The 18,317-nt window shown below is 38.6% G+C and overlaps 1 protein-coding gene across 1 annotated transcript in view; it reads left to right on the forward strand.

The window, feature by feature from the left end:
* The window catches only part of LOC116731796 (exostosin-1b), a 155,902-nt gene that overhangs the window by 111,904 nt on the left and 25,681 nt on the right, over window positions 1-18,317 (forward strand). Inside the window, exons 2-5 of the mRNA XM_032581635.1 lie at window positions 3,628-3,721; window positions 6,614-6,721; window positions 9,843-9,962; window positions 15,340-15,472. Coding sequence (XP_032437526.1) covers window positions 3,628-3,721; window positions 6,614-6,721; window positions 9,843-9,962; window positions 15,340-15,472 — 455 coding nt within the window. The remainder of the gene's footprint in view (window positions 1-3,627; window positions 3,722-6,613; window positions 6,722-9,842; window positions 9,963-15,339; window positions 15,473-18,317) is intronic.

The raw sequence follows: 18,317 nt of genomic DNA on the forward strand, positions 1-18,317 counted from the left end.
TTGTTGATTCATGTTTGGATATTTAAAATGTCTTCCTGTGTTAAATGTTAAGTAGAATTTAAAGTTGACTGATCTTTGAGAATGTGTTCTTGCATTACCATTATGTTACTTCAAAATGGTCTAAAAGCAACAATACTATTGTTTACCACAATAACATCTGGGACAATTTATCATCCAGCAAAAATTGTTATCATGACAGATCTAAGTACATAGCAAAAGACTTGAATTACAAATTCAAGAACCTATTTTAAGGGCGTGTTGTGGTGGCATAGGGGTTAGCGCGACCCACGTTTGGAGGCCTTGAGTCCTCGACGCGGCCGTCCCGGGTTTGATTCCCGGACCTGGCGACATTTGCCGCGTGTCTTCCCCCCTTTCCTGTCAGCCTACTTTCATATATAGAGCCCACAAAAGACCCCCTAGAGGGGAGGGGAGGGGAAGAACCTATTTTAAGTTTGTTTTTTTTTTTTATTAAAATAGTGCATAAATTTGATTATTTTATGTAATTTATGGTGAAAGCACTAATTGTAATGCCAATATTTATTATTTCAGCTTTTTGGGAGCCTTAAAATATTCAAAAATCCATCAAATTTCACCTAGAATTGTCCTCTGTACAAAATTTTGGGATTTCAATGGAACCAAAAGTAGGCATGGCTAAACACAGTGCCTCCTAAACTGAGTGTTCAAACCACACATTGTAGAGAATTGAAACTTGGTATGTTGGTAGATCCCCATCAAAGCAAGGAAAAAAGTAGAGGGAGGCGGATATTTTCGCCATTTCTCAGGTTTACAGACCTTAAACTTTAGCACAAAATCCCCAAGAAGTGTTTATCGGCTTCATCTTTGGTCAGTGTGCAGTTGAGGGATGGGGGATTAAAAGTTATCAAAATGTTGAGTTTTTTAGCATGGGGCGTGACTAAGCGCCAGACTTGCAAATGCATTTCCCTTAATATGATTGGTTGATAATGTTGGCTTCTTGATTTCTGACTTTTGGTTCGATGAACATATCAGTCACCCAATTTGGCCAATGGGCTTGTAGTAAACTGGCACTTATTTTGTCCGAAAAACACTTATTTGATGGAATGAAGATCTATGGTGAGATATAGGTGGGGAGAAAAAGCAAAGAAAAAAAACATGATAAATTTCAAATGGCACACATGAAATTTAATTGTGCCAAAATGGCTAATTTGGAAGCTTTTATTAACTAATAAATCTTTTACTATTTTTGCATGAATTTTGGTGCAGTAAGTGGTCAGATCCTGCTGCATACTTTCAAACACATTTTAAGGTGAAAATGTCTCTTTTTTCAGTTTTATGTTGTGTGCTTTATTAATTTACTTTCACTGGTTAACATTGTTAACTTTTAAACCTCTGGGGTATTTTCTGGAGTCTTACCCACAGCAGTACAAATAAACCTTGGCAATTCCTGAGATATTTTACTTTTATTCTTGACCTGTCATTTTTGGACACATTTCTGAAGAGGTTCCCCAAACGAGTGAAGATCATTTCCGTAAACGGACAGAAAAAAACTAATTACCAAAAACAGTGTGACTTTAACGTCAGCGCAAGAGATAAGCGGTGCCCTATAAGTAAATACGTCATAACAAAGGGACTATCTGTGGTCAGAAAACGCTGAGTCAGTTGTATCTGTGTCAGTCTCAGGTCACATCTGCATTGCAGTGTGATGCTGTTATCTAAAACACAGATAATTTGACAAGAGTTCAGGAAAACAGGAAGACTTTGACAGATAAAAAGAACAAAAACTGGCATCTCCACTAAACCATCCATCTAATATAATAGTTTCCACAAATACCTGTCAAAACATGGAAAAGCAGCATGAACACGCAGACTGATGCCCAGATACACTCGGTTTCTCCACTTCTGTCTCGGTTTATCACACGGAGACGGAGCCAGCTGTGTGGTGGAAGCAGGTGTCACTCTCAGCTCATTACCCCTGGCAGAGTTGATCACCCTGTTTGGAGAGCAATAAGACACACCTCACTGGAGAAATGGAGGGATCAGGGAGCTGCAGGGGCTGGAGGAAGTGAAAAGATGTCGAGTAGGAGGAAAATTAGCTGGCAAAGTGGCTGAAGACAGAACAGAAAGAAACAAAAAGTAGAAACAGGATGTGAAGTGAAAATAGGATTAAAACAACCAACAAAAGATTAGTTTTTCCCTTTTTTCAACTGCCTTTTAAAGTCTTAAGTACAAATGTACTATTAATCAAACAACCAAGATTATTTCTATATCACATTCAGCAACAAGGCAGTTTAAAGTGCTTTACGTCATAAAATCAGAAGAATAAGAAGTCAGAAAAACATCATACAGTCACCAGTTGAGAAACCGGTAACAAACATTACATCAAATTCATCATTACACATGAAATATGTTGGTCAATGTTCGATTTATTATGACTCAAACAGTTGGGGATTTAGCCTTGATTTAAAGGAAATCAGGGTTTCAGCTGATTTACATTTTTAATTTGGACCTAATGTCCCTTTAATTTTTCTTTCTTCAGTGTTACAATTACCATTATTAGTAGATTATTATTGTTATTTTATTATCATTATTATCATATTTTATTGTACCATTTTGTTATAACACCAAGGATAAATATACATTGGCAACAAATTGGTAATTATTCTGACTCACTATGTCCAATTGTTATTAACAATTATCAGTATTACTATGTTATTAACAATTATCAGTATAACAATTGGGGCTGCACTTGGTACCACTGTTGCCTTGCAGGAAGAAGGTCCTGGGTTCGATTCCCAGGACTTTCTGCAGGGAGTTAGCATGTTCTCCCTGTGCATGGTGGGTTCTCTCCAGTTACTCCGGCTTCCTCCCACAGTCCAAAAACGTGACTGTTAGGTTAATTGGTCTCTCTAAATTCTCCCTAAGTGTGTGTGCATGGTTGCTTGTCCTGTCTGTCTCTGTGTCGCCCTGCGACAGACTGGCGACCTGGAACGTTAGCTGGAAATCAGCACCAGCACCTCCCGACCCTGCTAGGGTCAAGGGTGTTAGAAAATGGATGGATTGATTATTACTATTATTATAAATTATACTTATGGGTCAGTAAATTTGATGTGATGTTATCTGATTGATATTTTTATTAATACTTTTGTACACAGAACAAAGATGTTTGCATATATAGTGACAAGCCATAAACATCTTATTCAACAAAACACCTCCAAAAATAAATAATGGTAACAGAAAATAAATATTTACTAAAATAAATACAAGAATAAGTAAAATAAAATTAATTAATTAATTAAAAAAATTAAGCAGCGTGGGGCGTGGCTAAGCGTCTCCTGTTATGAGAGTCAGTTTGTAATCATTTTGTTTTTATATATTATTTACAGTATTTGTTGGTTCTTTAGTACAGTAAGTTAAATGAATACCGCAACATGCTTTCAGTTGCACATTTCTGCTGATGACTGGGTCGATAAGGGATCCATTTCATTAAATTCAGTTCTTGCTTCTTTTCAAATAGAAAGGTAGTGGTAAGCTTATTATTTTGTTCCTGTGTGTTTCTTGTTTTCTCTGTTTTTAAAAACTTATTTGAAGTGAATAAAATAAAACCTGCTGTGTTGTTGAACTCACAGAGAGTTTGTGTCTATTTTGCAGATATGACTACAAGGAGATGCTCCACAACTCCACCTTCTGCTTGGTGCCCCGCGGCAGACGTCTGGGCTCCTTTCGGTTCCTCGAGGCGCTGCAGGTAAAAAACAAAAGAACAAAGAAAAAGAGAAGCACAAACACACTGAACGTCACCTTCCATTACTAGAAAGAGTCATAATTACCCCTCTAACACAGATCAGTTATCTGTCTTATACTGTCAGGACATGGTGACATTTTAAACGTGTAAAAAACTTCTTTTTTTTTTTAAATAAGTTGCATACTGCAGCTTTTACCAGGACAGCTCAGTCTGCCACACTAACCTGAGGAGCCTCACACCTTTCACTGCAGCACGCTGCAGGATTTTGAGGCTTTCTGGATCAGTTATAACTTGTTACTGCTCTTATTTCTTAGTGGAGACAGATTTTTTTTCTTCCTCCAGCCTCACTTATCCCCCCATTCATCCATTTCTCCACTGCACTGTCCTTTACCTCTCCTTTCCAAACACTTCTGTCCACAGAGTGCGCCCTCAGAAGTGTGCTTATCTCACTATCAGCAGCCACACACACACGCCCACCCCCACACACACACGCTCACACACTGCACTTCACTCAAGAGTGAAATATGCCCTTTTCTCTCCTTCCTCCATTTGTCTGACTCAATGATCCAGCAGTTTTGCACAGTCGTGTTGGAGATGAAGGGTGCAGAGTGTGGAGGCTTTTGAGCTTCGCATGCGGACGCCGCTCCGCTTTGAGGTCAGCGTCGTCTTTTTGGTTCACGTGCGGCTGCCGCCGCCGCATCTGTGGAGCCCAGGGGCCGGTGCTGCTTCAGACGACACCTTTATGACCCGGGAGTGACAGGGCTGTCATTACATCAAACTACCAACACACACACACACACACACACACCACCTGTTCTCTGCAGCTCTCCGCCCATCCCTGCATCCCTCTGCCAAAGGTCACATTCAGCCTCAATATCTCCCCGCTTTTCATCTGTTTTTAAGTCTGTGTATCCACTTTCCTTTTGGCTTTTGATCTTTTTATTTTTTATATTCCCTTTTCTCCTCATCAATCCTGCAGCTCACCACCTCTGAGTAATAAACTCTCCCACTTCTGATGTTACCATTTCAAACTGAGGAAGAAGAAAATAGCCACACACAAAGGCTGAACATTTGATATTAGGTTCAAAGAATTTAAACGCTCTGAGCGCGCTCCGGCTCATTGATTTTTTTTGTTTGTTTGTTTGTTTTTATTTATTTATTACTTTGCGGCCTGTGAATGATTTAGAGATCTTTTATAAATCAAGTAAACACACACCAACCAAGTAATTAAGATATTCTTTTTAAACATCTCAGACGTTGTGCGTGTTACTGCTGTGGGATCAAATGTTGTATAATTTGGTGTTTTTTCTCAACTTCTTCTGTTTTCACTGCAGAATAATAAACCACAGCATATCAATAGATACATGTTTGCTCTCTGGGCCTATATATTGCTCCTGATCTGGATTGTACACACGTCTTATTTTTATTCATCAGGTATTGGGTCAGAGCTCTTGTTTTATATTGCGTTGCTGTGATCCCAGCATGTGTAACATTTTCTTCAGGCCTAAATAATGATAAAACATTTACAATATTTGTATTTTCAGAGTTTATTTTTGTCTCGTCTAAAAGCTTATGCATCTGCTTATTCATCTGTTCATTCATACATCTGTTTACTGTCTGTTTACGCATATGTCTGTTAATTTATCCATTTATCCATCCATTTATCATCCATCTGTCAGTTTATCTATCTGCCATCCATCTTTCTATCCGGCTCTCTTTCTCTCTATTTACCCATTCGTCTGTCCATCTCTTTTTCCATCTATCTAGTTTTCTATCATCCATCCATTTATTCATCCATATGTCCAAAGTTTCCCCCAGATAACTTCCTAAGCCTGGCGGTTGGGGCGCTTTTGCTTGTTGTTTTTTAGTTAAAAAATGTTTAACATTGACAGGAAATTTGAAAATAGAATTTGAGAATTATGTGTTATTGGAATATTATTATCTGAACACCAACCATAAAATCTTAAAAAATGCAAACATAAAAACAACAAATAAATCAGCAATGCTTAGCCTGATGGGGGCATAAGTAAAGCCTGGTGGCCCGCCAGGCATATAATACACTCTGTCTGTCCATTCATCCATTGGTGTGTTTGTCTTTATTGTCCATCCTTCATTCATTTTCATTTTGTTTTATTAAAATAATCTTATAAATGTTTTAACTATAGGAACCTTGAAGATGAGTTGTTTGGGAATGCCCAACATTACCGGCTTTAACGGTTCAGCACTTGAATGGATCCAACCTAAAAATTAAAGGGACTTATTATGCAAAATTCCCATTTTGTGCATTTTTGTACTTCCATTGGGGTTTCTGTTGCCTCTAAATGTAGTTAAAGTGCGTGAAAAACACCCAGCAGTTTGAAAAACCTCCCGAAGTTACATCACAAATCACCAGGCTGCCCCTGACCTACTAACCCCAGTTAAGCCCAGAGTGTTACCTCACAACCCCAGCAGAACTCAGCCCGTCACCAAGCAACCAAAACTGAGTTCCAGCACGTTTGGTCAGCTGGTGTTTACAGCTTCCTGCTAGAAAAGACAAGTGTTTTGTTGTTGACTTTGCATTTGTTTGCAGCCATTTTCTCATCTGAGTGTAAACGTTAAGTTGGGGGCAGCAGCTTATTTGGATTTAAACTGACAAGACGCCCTAAAAGGAGCTCAAAAACCAGAATTCAGCAAATTAAAATCTTATTATCTAAGAATAATTTTGTGCAAAAAAATTTATTGAACATGTTTGGTATCGCTTTGAACGTAGACTAAACTTAGGTCACCTTTACACTTCTTCCCCCATATTTCATATTTAGGAATCTCATAAAGATGGGCAAGCTTATTTTGCAGAAAAACCACATTAATGCATCACAGATTAAAAAACAACATGGCTTTCCTCTTTGTGTGTCTCAGGCTGCGTGTGTGCCAGTGATGCTGAGTAACGGATGGGAGCTTCCTTTTTCTGAAATCATCGACTGGAACACCGCCGCAGTCATCGGCGACGAGAGACTCCTCCTGCAGGTACCGGCTCATGTGCAGCTCTCGCACAAAATTGCCTCCTCTGTCTGTCACCTGAAAGCTCCCAACAAATCAGCAGTCGAACCCAAACCCGGGCTGTCAGTCCGATCCGGGTTTGGTTCACTTTAGGATGAGGTGGCTGTAAAGAAAAACTCCAGCAGCATTCAAAGTCCCTCAAAACGTCTCACCACGCCTCAGATTGTTATGAGAGGGCAAATAAACAGACCAAGCCAACGAATTTGGTTGGAATTGCCTGTGCTTCATAGGGAGAAAAGTAATTACATGCCCATTAAATCTTAATTTGAATGAAGTACGTGATAATATTGTTTGGCATGAGGAACTCTGTGTGTGCAGCACCGAATGTGTTTAAGCCATCCTGGATTATTCTTCTAATGTACTGTATGTTATGAATTAAGATATTGTCATGAATTGCGGTGTAGAGGTGGTGAGGCAGACGCTGTAGACCCAGGTAAAGTGAGAGATGATGGTTTTTAATGTACACGACACAGTCCAAGCAACGGGCAGCACGGCCGAGCAGAAGCCAGGGCTCGACGCCGGTAGCAACCGTTAAACCAACGGACAACACGAATGACAGAACGCACATTAGACAAGGACCCGACAAAGACGCAGACACACAGGTGGCATTAAATACACAGAGGGTAATCACAGAACGAGACACACCTGGGAACAATCAAGGGGGAGACAGGACAACACGGAGACTCAGAGACACAGAAAACTCTAAATAAACACAGAAAAACACAGATCCTGACAGATATAATGGCTAGAGTACATAGAACTATGTTTCTATTGTTATATTAAAGTACATATGATTAATGACTATGTGCTACTAATTAATGATAGAAACAGTAGAGGAAATGCTGGATATTCAGAGCTTTCAATTTTTTTATAAAAGGCTTATTTTGAAGATCAAGGGCTTATTTGAAGCCTTTAAAATTTCTTTTTGTTGTCTCGTTCTTAAATAAAATACATTCCCATGTTTTCTTTTTTAAATGACACGTAACTATTGATAATTATTGATTAGTTTTTTGTTTTAGATATCTAAAATACTGTCAAACTGGCACAGTTTTCACTCCATGCCATTATTTTTTTACTGTTAAGCAGTTATGAGGCACAGTGGAGAAACCTTAAACTGCTACTGTGCCAGTTACTGAAAAGGCCGTTGCTAGGTAACCAAAGAGTGAGTGAGTTAGTTGATTCCACCAACTTTCCTCTGCCTACATCCCCCAGAATACTGTGCGGTTCAGGATTATAGGTCAGTAAATATTCTACTTATTGCGATGCAAAAACACAAAATCTCATCAAGTAATTTTTGTCTAGATTCTAGTGCAAATATCTTAGTAAAGTTGAAATAAGACAAACTGACTTACAAGTAACTTTTTAGCAAGATATAGAAGCTTGTTTCATGTAAATAATTTCTTTAATATTGACGAAAATGTACGTGTTCCGTTGGCAGATTATTAGATCATTTTTCCCATGTTCTAAGTTAATTTAATCTGCCTATGGAAAAATAATTTTTTCATCAGTATTAAGGAATTATTTACTTAAAACAAGCCTCTATATTTTGCTAAAAAGTTACCTTTAAGTTAGTTTTGTATTATTTCAAGTTTAATAAAATATTTGCACAAGAAACAAACCAAAAATACTTGGTAAGATTTTGTGTTTTTGTAGTGTGAATATTCTGCAAGACATCCTATCTATTTATATTGATAACGTATCAATCACAATATATATTCTCAGTGATTTATTGTCAGTTTTATTCGTAAACCAAAATAAAAAAACTCTCCAAGGATCTTTTGAAGATCCTGCTTGGATATTTTCCAGCTAATCAACACTTTAGACCTGATGGGGTTAAATTTAAAGGTGAAGTCTGACATTTTGGTAAATACCATATTAGTTTTCTTGCTGAGACCTGGATGTGAAATGAGAGTTGGTGCTCAGCAGGCTGGATCCTGCCATCTCGCTCACAGCTAAAAAGCAAATTAAAGTATCTCCCAAAATACCAAAGCCTTCCTAGAGTTACAGAAATGAAGGCTTGACTCTTGACCTGAGCTGAATCCTGAGTGACAGGACTTGACCTGCTGCTTCAAGCATCAACATCTCAAGTGTTGCTCAAAGGTAAAAACAGCAGATTCATAAAAAAACATAACTTTTTGTCTCTTTCAAAGCCAAAATAGAGGTTTCAAAGCTTACATATTTCTTTGCCAGCTCTGAAGTTAATCTTTTTTCAACTTTTGTTGTATTTCTAGGCTTTTAAAGTCACAAAAAGAGGGGAAAAAATAGGAAAACCTTAAATACAGCCCTAAGCTTCCTGACACAAATGCCTTGTTTTCACTAAGCAGTACAGCGCAGGTCCATTTTACAAGTTACAAGATATATAGGGGATCACATTTGTCATTACATTAGTATGATACAACATTATCTGTGCATGATTTATTTTGTTTTATGTGATTATAAACAACTGATTTTAAGTTAAACTGTGATACATCACATTCTTGTCAGTCTTTCTCCATTTGAAATTTACTTGTTTTTGCTGTTACATCGATCTAAAATAAAACTGGTCTTGGTTCTTGGTTCGATTGAAGTGAACTCTGGTGCGGTTCGAATTCATATGTAAAAAGCCAAGCCTACTGGAGGAAGCAGGAAGCAGATTAAATGCATAGCATTCTGGGTAAATACAACCAAAACAAACACGCTAGTCTAGCGCTAACAAGAGAAATGACTCATGGTTTTTTACCAAAGACAAAAAAGAAATCTGATGTTACTCTATTTTTGTTTACACTTTGTAAAGAAGGAAGTTTTCTCAGGGTTTTTCATGTTGTTTCCTTCAATAGTTTTTCGTGCAGCGCCGCCACAGGTGAGGAGGGGAACAGGTTTTTCAATTAATTTGTTTTTTTTGACACAGTGGGGTGAGAAATCAAACTGCAGCAGCTGAAAATGTAACAAACCCAATCAAATCAAGTCTACCGGACTATCAGGCGTGAAAAAATCTCTATTGTATAGTAAAGTATATTTCCCAATTAAACAATGCACTGTAGTTTGCTTTTCATCTGTTGAATTTCCTGCCTGTGTTTGTGGCATCGCTGAACTTTGCTTGTTTTCACAGATCCCGACCACGGTGCGCTCCATCCACCAGGACAAGATCCTGTCGCTCAGACAGCAGACTCAGTTCCTCTGGGAGGCGTATTTCTCCTCTGTGGAGAAGATAGTGCTGACCACGCTGGAGGTGAGGAGTCCAGGCACGCATCCAAACATATGCTGTGCACACAAAGCCACCTGCTCCTTTGGCCTTCTGTGTCCTCCTGTTCTCTGCTTCTTCCTTTTTCATCAGTCGTTCTCTCAGAGGGCTTTAGAGTCACTGCAGACTGTAATATAAAGCTGGAGTACAAACAGAAGGCCAGGCTGAGGTTTAAACACAGGGAGAATGGAAATACTATACACTTTGATAAAAACATCTTAGTAAAATGATTTAATCTTCATTTAATTTTTACTCTTTTTGTATATTCATTCAAAATATACATTAAAAAAAGATATTTTCAAGAAAATCTCAGAGCTTTCTTGTTAACTTGGCGAATTTAATCCAGTGACCTTAAAATCTTGTAGTGCTCAGAATACTGTTTTATAACACTATCAAGGTGGTAAAATTGAAGGATGGCAGTTCTCTACAATGATGTGTTAGGGTTGCTTTAGATAGGAGGAAAAGGAGTAACTGTATGCCAAAAAACTCTGACATTTTGAGAATAATCTCAGAAATTTTCTAGAAAAAACAAGAAAACTTGCGAGCTTCAAAAGTCAAAAATTAACAAGAAAATAACTGACATTTTGAGATAAATTTCAGAAAATCAAATTGTTTTTATTTTTGAAACTCAGGAATTTCCCTGTTTTTTTTCTAGAAAATTTGCTAAAAAAAAAAACAACCTCAAATTTTGATTCATTTTATTTTTTTATTTTTATTTTTTTTACCAATTCTCTGCTTTTCAAGCTTAAAATTTTTCCTTATGTTTTCTAGAAGATTTCTGGAAGTAATCTCAACATTTCAGAGGTTTGCTAGCAAATTCTTGACTTTTCAAACTTTTTTGGGCAGAGTTTTTCTCAGAATTGAATTGGCAGAATTTATTTCTGTCTACCGTGGCCCTGATACTCCATCCTGATTTTTAGATTATCAGTTTTTTATAATCATCAGAGGATCCTAGCAGCGATTCATAGTTTTCAGGAAGGTTTCTTTCTCTGCGGTTAATAGAAATGCCTCTGCAGTAATGTCATAAAGTACAGGATAATTCTCAGTTTTAAAAAGAATCTCTCAATGATCAATTTTTATGTCATAACATTTTGCAGAACAAAATGTTCCAAGTTTGCTGAGCTCATCTTAACATTGTTGAAAAACCTAAATGAAATTTTCCCATCCCAGAATGTTGGATGATCGTTTCAAGTGATGCTTCAGGTTTTATTGTCTGACGGTGAGTCATAGCTCGGTAGTTTCAGTTGTTTTATATCGGTACGCATTTAGGCCTAAACTAGGCCTGTTACAATAAGCAATAAATCAATTAATTATATAGTAAATCAAAACGAGCTCAATGATTTCCACTTGCATCATTCATCGTTTTCTCTTTCCTGTCTCTCTTTATACCAAAAGCTGAATGACAAAAGTCGTCGATTTGGTGCTTCGGCCTTTTGATTAAGGACAGTTTTGTTTACAGAGGCTTCATAATTCATTTTATTTGCTGTTTCTATTTATTTATTTTGGATATTTCAAATGTCTTAAAGTTCCAGTTTTAAATGTTCATCAGAATTTAAAGTTTATTAATGTTTGAGAATGTGTTCTTGCTTTATTGTGCCATTAGCACTTGAAAACAATATTATCGATTATCGCAATAACTTCTGGGACAATTTATCGTCCAGCAAAATTTTTAGGACAGTAAATTGATGTTGTTGTAAATACACTAACCATAGTTTTATGTTTCATGTTTGGATTGCAATATTTTTAGCATTTTAAGCAAGCATTAGTACATTTTACTTTTACGTTATCTTTTCATCCGTCTAATTTAACTTAAAAGCTTCAAATGAATCTATTTGGCTGACAATATACTACAGAAATATGCTTCTTTTGTTATTATGTGGGCATATTCATCAAATAATATTTAAATTCTCCCATTTTTAAACAGGTGACTCATTCTGTCTAACTTATAATCATAGAGAAAAATCTTGATTCACCTCTTCTTTTCTGTAAAGCAATCAGATTTTTGTGGTTCACTATCCTGTGTTGAATTTAACTCCCAATAATTTGGGGAGAAATCCAGCTATGTACAGATCCAAACTTCCCATTTCCACCCACTCCCAGAGCACACAACCCAATCTGTGACCTCAAAGTCAAACTTTTGATCTGCCTCTACATCTTGGGTATGTTTGCTATCAAGCCTCGCCTCCCTGCGACCAATCTCACACACACCGAGTCAGAGGAACATCTCCATATGTCAAGGCGGCCAGACACACATGGCAGCACCCGGGCGTGACCCTGCCGACACTCCGTCACTCCGCTGCGAAGTGCAAGGTGACACTGCGACAGCTTCTGACTCACTGTGTGTGTTTGGCAGGGAGTGTTTGCTTTAACTACGCTGCCGGCTGAAAGCTTAATTCTAACTAATTGTTCTGCAGAAAAAGCTGCAGAGAGAGAGAGAGGTGTGGAAGAAGAAAGGAAAATAGAATCACAGGTGACATTATGCAAGATTAGAAATACATAAAAAATACACAAGTAAAGAAATAAATTCCTTTTTTTGAATAAGAAAATGATCATAGCAGAATATCTGGATTTTATGTGAAATACATAGTTGTCTGGTTTTAACTTTGAACATTCAATTCTGACACATGAATGTACTGATCCAAATCACTTTTGTTTCATATAAGGGAGGCCTATCATGCAAATTTTATATTATTGTACTATTTTTCTAATGCTTCTAAAGACAGCTAAAGTGCTTAAAAAAACATCCAACTATTTTTGGTACAAAGTTTATGTTTTTTGGTGTGTGGAAAATGAGCAGCTAAAAAAACCTACAGATTGTAACGTCACAAATCAGCTGGCACTGCCTGTTGCCTAGCAACATGAGTTGCAGCATGTTTGGTCAGCTCGTTTTACTGCTTTATGCGCTGTACAATGGCTACTGGAAAAGACTGATGTTTCATTATTGACTTACCATCCAGAAACCACTTCCTGCATTCTTGTTGGATGTGCAGGAGGCTCTACTAATGCTTTTCAAAGATGTACAGTAGTATAATTGTGTATCTGTTTGCAGCCATTTTCACGTGAGTGTAAATGTTGAGTTGGTGGGTGTGGCCAGCAGCAGCTTATTTGGATTTAAAGTGACAGGATGCCCTAAAATGTATGATTTTGTGTTAAAAATGTAATAAAGATGTTTTGTTTGGACCAATCCTAACCTGTTCAGGGAAACATAATAGGTCACCTTTAAAGCAACTTCAGCTTTCATGGATTTCTTGCAGTTTATTCGGTGCTTTTGAGTCCTGATTTAATTGCACAATAGGACAGACATTACAGTTTTTTATAGTTTGACTGAAGGGCTACACAGCGAGCCAATCAGGCAGTGTTTCCCGTCAGCAAGTGGCAACATTTCAACCAATCACATGGTCAGTATCGCTGGATCTGGGCTGCTGGTGCACCCATTAAACTCACCAATTAAAGTCGAGTCTGCAGAAGCAGGATTTATCTATCATGCTCTAATTGGTTGATTGTGGCTGGTCTGAGGTGAGATTGAGTCGTCCATCATGTCCGACTGAGGGCCGCCGTCGGGGGAGGAGCCGCAGCCAAGCGAGCCGAATTGCCCGTCATAAGATGTAAAAGGCTGCGGGGTTTGAAGGTGGCAGGACAGTTTTTTATAGAGAAGTCGACGGGTTTCTGGGGTAATCTGTTTTTCCGAGGCGAACCGTTATCGACTGCCCTCGGGGACGGAGCTCGGGAAAAGTAAAAGAAACTTCCATTGCGCTGCTGTTCTCTGTTTCCTCACATCACTTCCCCTCTGTGATGAATTTTTGCTTTGCTTTGTCCGTGTTATTGCAGCAGCCCTCCCTTCAGCTGTTCTATTAGCTTTTAACAGTGAGAACAGCAATCACAACGCTCACTCTCTGCCTCTTTTCTGAGCTATATATCCGCCTTTTTGAGTTTCCACGCCAACAGCGAGGCAGCTCCTGATTCAATAGCAGCTATAAAACATGGCTGCAAACCTGTGTCTGTTTTACTGGATCAATTTAGCTTGGCTCAAGGGCGCCGCAGCAATATCTCTGTACGTTCGCCCGCCTGTTCAGCAGAAGCCGGGGAAAACGGTGGCCATTTTCACGTCTGACCGTTTGACTGACTGCTCTATTTGGGCCCAGAAAGGATTGAGGCAGGCCTGACAGACTGACGCTTAGATACAGCTGATGACTCCGTCTGCATTGTCCTGCTATCGCGTTCCCCCCCATGGCTTCCTTTTTGTGAGACGGACCGGCGCAGATGCCGCTGATCTAACCTCAGGTTGGCTTGTCTGGGAAATATTACACAAGAACGCACATTTATTTCAGCTTTGCTTTGGGCTGCAGATCTTCAATAGCTGCTTTTAAGGCAGCATGAAGCAAGCAGTTCAGGAGCTTAGCTATGCTTTCATCATACTTTTATGCTGCTTTTGAAATGTTTATTCAAGGTGGTGGAAGGTGTGGCAGAGGGTTTTTTGCATTTTAAGCAATTCTTTGCAACAAAGGTGTGGATTAGCATTTACATATGCCAAAATCTGAAGTCATACATGTGATAATTTCATTTATTGCACAAAGAACGGGCAGACGGTGGCTTTCAGAGTATTTACTAGGTATGCGCTGATTGTCTTTTTTCACTTCTGATACCAATATATGAGGTTTAGCATATCTGATACAGAAAAACTGAGCTGAATTGACTTAAAATGTGTCTGTTTTAAACATCTTGAGGACATAACGAATAAACATTTCCATCACAATAAACATTTAGACAACAAATCTTTAAATGCAACGCCACAAAGCTAACCATCTCTGTAGATAAACGGCAGAATTTCACCTTTAAGTCATCAGCTGACTTTGAAAACACTTGAGTAACATTCTGGTGTGAAAGCAGGAAGCTGTAGCTGCTTCACCTCCTTGTTGTGTGAAAACTCATCTCTGTGTGAAACGCTTTATTGGAGTGATTACAAGGCTCATTGATAGTCCTTTATGATTTTATAATCTGAGAGGCTAACAATCAATCTTTTCATCCACTCGTGTAATTTTAATTTTTATGTGCTCTCTGGGATGCTGCAAAATGTGTGAAGGGGCAGTTTTGTGTTGTTTTTCTGAGTGGATCAGAAAACCTTCCAAATTAAAAGTACATTTCCAAGATTCAAAGAAGCCAAGCTATGAAAATGAAGATAAAATGGTATTATTTTCTCAGAAAATGGCAGGAGTTTTCCTTTTGAAATCATGCTGATGTTAAAGCTTTTATGTTCCGTGGTTGTGATTATACCAAAGAAAAGCTTTAGACCATCAAAGGACTGCATTGAAAGTAAATATCAAGCAGAGTATTTTTTTTTCCTAGTTGTTTCTTTTTCTGTTTGCAGATAATCCAGGACCGAGTGCTGGAGCACGGCTCCAGGAGCAGCCTGATGTGGAACAGCCACCCTGGAGGCCTGTTTGCCTTGCCGCAGTACTCCGGATACCTGGGAGACTTCCCCTTTTACTACGCCACACTGGGTCAGTAACACACAAAACCCAGAGTAGCATTAATACAGCGGAGGAATTATACAAAATTCAGATTTTATGCTTCCATTTGGGTCTCTGCTGCTTCTAAAAACAGACCAAACACTTAAAAAACACCCAAACTTGGGAATAAGTTAATGTCTAGTTGGTGTCTGGAAAACGAGCTGTTTCAAAAACCTCCCATTGTTAAGTCACCTTTGATGGGCAATGTGCCGTTACCTAGCAACCCAAGCAGAACTCCAGCACATTTGGTCAGCTGGTTTTACTGATGTATTCACTATACAATGGCTGCTGGGAAAGACAAGTGTTTTGTTCTTGACTTACCATCCAGAAACCACTTGCAGCATTGTTATTGGTGTTATTTTGTACACTGCGAAAAATACAAAAAAACAAACAACGCCTATAATTTATGGTAAAATACTGACAGTTGTGGGTATTTTATCGTAAATTAGAGACTTTTTTTACAATGTAGTTTAATACACAATTTCTGATTTGGTAAAGGGGCAGAAATGTTTCTCATGGTGGGTTTTTTCTTTTTTTAATGTCAGAAAGTGGCTTTTTCCAAATTAAAATGTTGGAAAACAGAAATTTCCCACTCAGGTCCCATATTTTCTCTAACTGAAATCATAACCAAGATTTTCTGTGAATTTCTTTCCCTTTCTCTTTATTAGTTTTCATCCAAGAAGACGGTTTCCGTATCATTTCTGTTCAAATCCAGCTGTGGCTTCTGAACTTTATCTGATTGGCAACAAGAGATGGCCTAAAGTTGCTGCTGCGGCTCCGTCAGGCTTCTAGTGGGATGGACGAATGGGTCCGTGACGGATATCTGTATTAGTTCTGCTGACACACCAACCCGTCCATCACTGGGTTTAAAGTCAGCAATGCTGCGGCGAGGCCAGATTCCTGCCGCAACGGTTCAACAGAGCCGATATTTCCCCCCTCTGCCACATTTCTGCAACCCTCTCCATCCCTGACTTCCTAACTCCATCATCATCCACTGCTGCAACAAACACACACACACAGCAGAATGAACTCAGCCAGGTTTTACTCCAGATATGGAAATGGATGGATGCGGTGACAGACACAGATTACAATGGCTGCAGCTGAATTTGTTTGTCAAGGAGGAAGCAATTAAACATGGATGGGCTTTTAGGAGACAAAGTGGCTTGTCACTGATGGGTAAATGTGTGAAACCAAAGCTAGATCATTTGTTGCTAACTGGCTTTTCTTCTTCCTCTCAAAGAGCCAGTGAAAGGCTGCCGTCTCTGTTGTCATTCATAACACCACTCTAACTGTAGCTGCGTTTCCATTACAAACAAATCTTTGTCGATATTCTGCTAATGTCTGAAAAAACACAATATTGCAATTGCAGTGTTTCCATTAAATAAGAAATGAAATTAAAATCACGTGAAAAAACTTGTTCACATGATAAGTCATTAAAAATCCTGGCAGCAGCAGATGTAAACATGAGATACATTCATCTATCAGCCATCAGAGGAGACGGCGGCGTCTTATTCAGGCGTTGGAGTGACAAACCTCTTATCCTTGCCTCGCTTTGGGGAAAATGTAGTCTGCAATTTTACAGAAGAAATTTGGACTCAACATGTTCAAATGACACAACTTTTTATGAATTAAGCAAACAGACGCTCCTTCATTGTGAGGCTTCACCAGCTTGAACAAGTCAAAGATCGCTGCCCTAATCTGTCCTCCATGTTATGATGCTGCATTAAAACTTGATGCCAAAAGTACAAAAGCCTGTCTGTGCCTCAAAGCATCCTGGAGTGTATATGCAAACTTTCAGGAAGTGAGAAGCGTAATGTGCTCATAGAGGCTGATAAAAGCCCAGCATCATGTGCCACAGGCAGAAAACGGCACGTGAATCCAAAGTTTAGCAACCCAGACAATAAACTCTGCAGGTTCTGTTTGGGGTTTCATAAACACCTGGCAGCTCTAGACTCATATTTGCAGATTTCAGAAAGTCTGCAGAGGAATCACAAAGACACCGTAGTTTACAAAGTTTGAAAACCACATATGCTAATCTTCTCAGAAATTGCTCAGTGGCAGAGAGACGAGTCGTCTGACGCTATCTCCTCCCCGCCATGCTTTGCTGGTTTGGGTTGGATTAGATTTAAATTAGGAGACGCTGGACGCCCTTTATGATCCGTCTGCCTCCGCGTCTTTTCCTTCCGTATTTTCAGCTTCGATTACTCTGCTCCAGCAGGAAGTCGGGTTGAATCTAAAGTCACATCAGCGGTCGGTTGTCTCTTTATCGAGCTGCAAGATGAAATATTTAATGATCAGGAGATTCAGAGTTTTTCCAAACACATTAACATTGTTGAATATTTTAAAGTTGTTTTGAAAAATGTTCATCCCTGCCAGTTAAACTGTTTGTATTTGTTCCCGCTGACAGCCTCGTCTCCACTGAAAATAGACTGTAAGATTTTGAGAACAAGCCTCTAGTTCTTGTTGGCAATTGGCTCTACACTGCAAAAAATAACTAACTTTTCAGTTTCAGTTTTAAGTTGATAATTTCTTAATAGTGATTAAGTAAAGTGCTAGTTCCACTGGCAGATGATTTCACTTATAACATGGGAAAAATTCAAATAATCTGCCAGTGGAACTAGAACTTTTTCATCAAAATTAAGGAATTATCGAGTTAAAACAAGCTCCTATATATTGCTGAAAAGTTACTTGTAAATTGCTGTACTGAAGCAAATTTCATTGTACAATGACGATAAAGACTGATTCTCATTCTGGTAAGCTGGAACAAACTTTCAGAAAACTGCAAAACAGCTGAAATATCAAGTGCCTTTCAATCTAGACTAAAAACCCAACAGTT

Source organism: Xiphophorus hellerii, chromosome 13, assembly GCF_003331165.1.
Source record: "Xiphophorus hellerii strain 12219 chromosome 13, Xiphophorus_hellerii-4.1, whole genome shotgun sequence".
In the NCBI taxonomy this organism is placed as follows: Eukaryota; Metazoa; Chordata; class Actinopteri; order Cyprinodontiformes; family Poeciliidae; genus Xiphophorus; species Xiphophorus hellerii.